The following is an 808-nucleotide window of genomic DNA, read 5'->3' as shown; positions in this document are numbered from 1 at the left end:
TATTGTTGTTTTTTGAATGAATTTTTCTTAAGGATTTGGGGTCTATTTATAGGGTTTGGAAAAATACTATGCACCAATAAAATAATATTATTTACTGTGCATGTGGGACCCACGTCCAAATTTTTCTTCGGTGGGGCCCACCACTTTATTTAATTTCAAAGTTCAGCCGCCCACGTTTTTCTTCTTCTTTGCCTAATCATGTGGGGCCCGCTAGCTTTTAATTAAAAAAATATCTAACAATTTCTAGGAAGAACAAAATTAACCATTGAAAAAGACACTAACCCTCGCGGCAATTTCAGAGGTTTGCATGAGTGGAATATATTTGGTGCAGTAGTGGAAGGAACTATAACACGTATAAAAATTTTCCACGGGTACATGGTGTCCAAAATTCTCTGCATGAGGCCCCCATTTACTCCCCTACAAAAGACAACAACACGTATAAAAATTATCCGAACTTAGACGCGTTTGCTCGTTTCAAATACAACTCCAGAAAGGGAGCACCTTAAAGAGGATGGAGAAGGATTTGAAGGAGAAACTTCTCTTAGGAGAAGCAGAGGGATCAGAGGAGAAGCTTAGCAAGAGAGTGTGGGTGGAGAATAAGAAGCTGTGGGTGGTAGCAGGACCTGCAATATTCTCAAGGTTTTCGACCTTCGGTGTCTCCATCATCACTCAGGCCTTCATTGGCCATCTTGGCTCTACAGAGTTCGCCGCCTATGCCATCGTCTTCACTGTCCTCTTGCGCTTCGCCATCAGTATCCAGGTGAAGCTATATTAGCATTTTTCGTCTTCTCATCTCTTCTGTTTTTTC

The 808-nt window shown here is 41.3% G+C and overlaps 1 protein-coding gene across 1 annotated transcript in view; it reads left to right on the top strand.

The window, feature by feature from the left end:
* Positions 415–808, top strand: part of LOC109836097 (protein DETOXIFICATION 20-like) — a 2,779-nt gene continuing 2,385 nt past the window's right edge. The window contains exon 1 of the mRNA XM_020404006.1: positions 415–760. Coding sequence (XP_020259595.1) covers positions 512–760 — 249 coding nt within the window. The 5' untranslated portion in view covers positions 415–511. The remainder of the gene's footprint in view (positions 761–808) is intronic.

This window comes from Asparagus officinalis, chromosome 4 (genome assembly GCF_001876935.1).
Source record: "Asparagus officinalis chromosome 4, Aspof.V1, whole genome shotgun sequence".
Taxonomy (NCBI): domain Eukaryota; kingdom Viridiplantae; phylum Streptophyta; class Magnoliopsida; order Asparagales; family Asparagaceae; genus Asparagus; species Asparagus officinalis.
The sequence above is the reverse complement of the archived record's forward strand: the minus strand, read 5'-3'. Positions and strand labels throughout refer to the sequence as shown.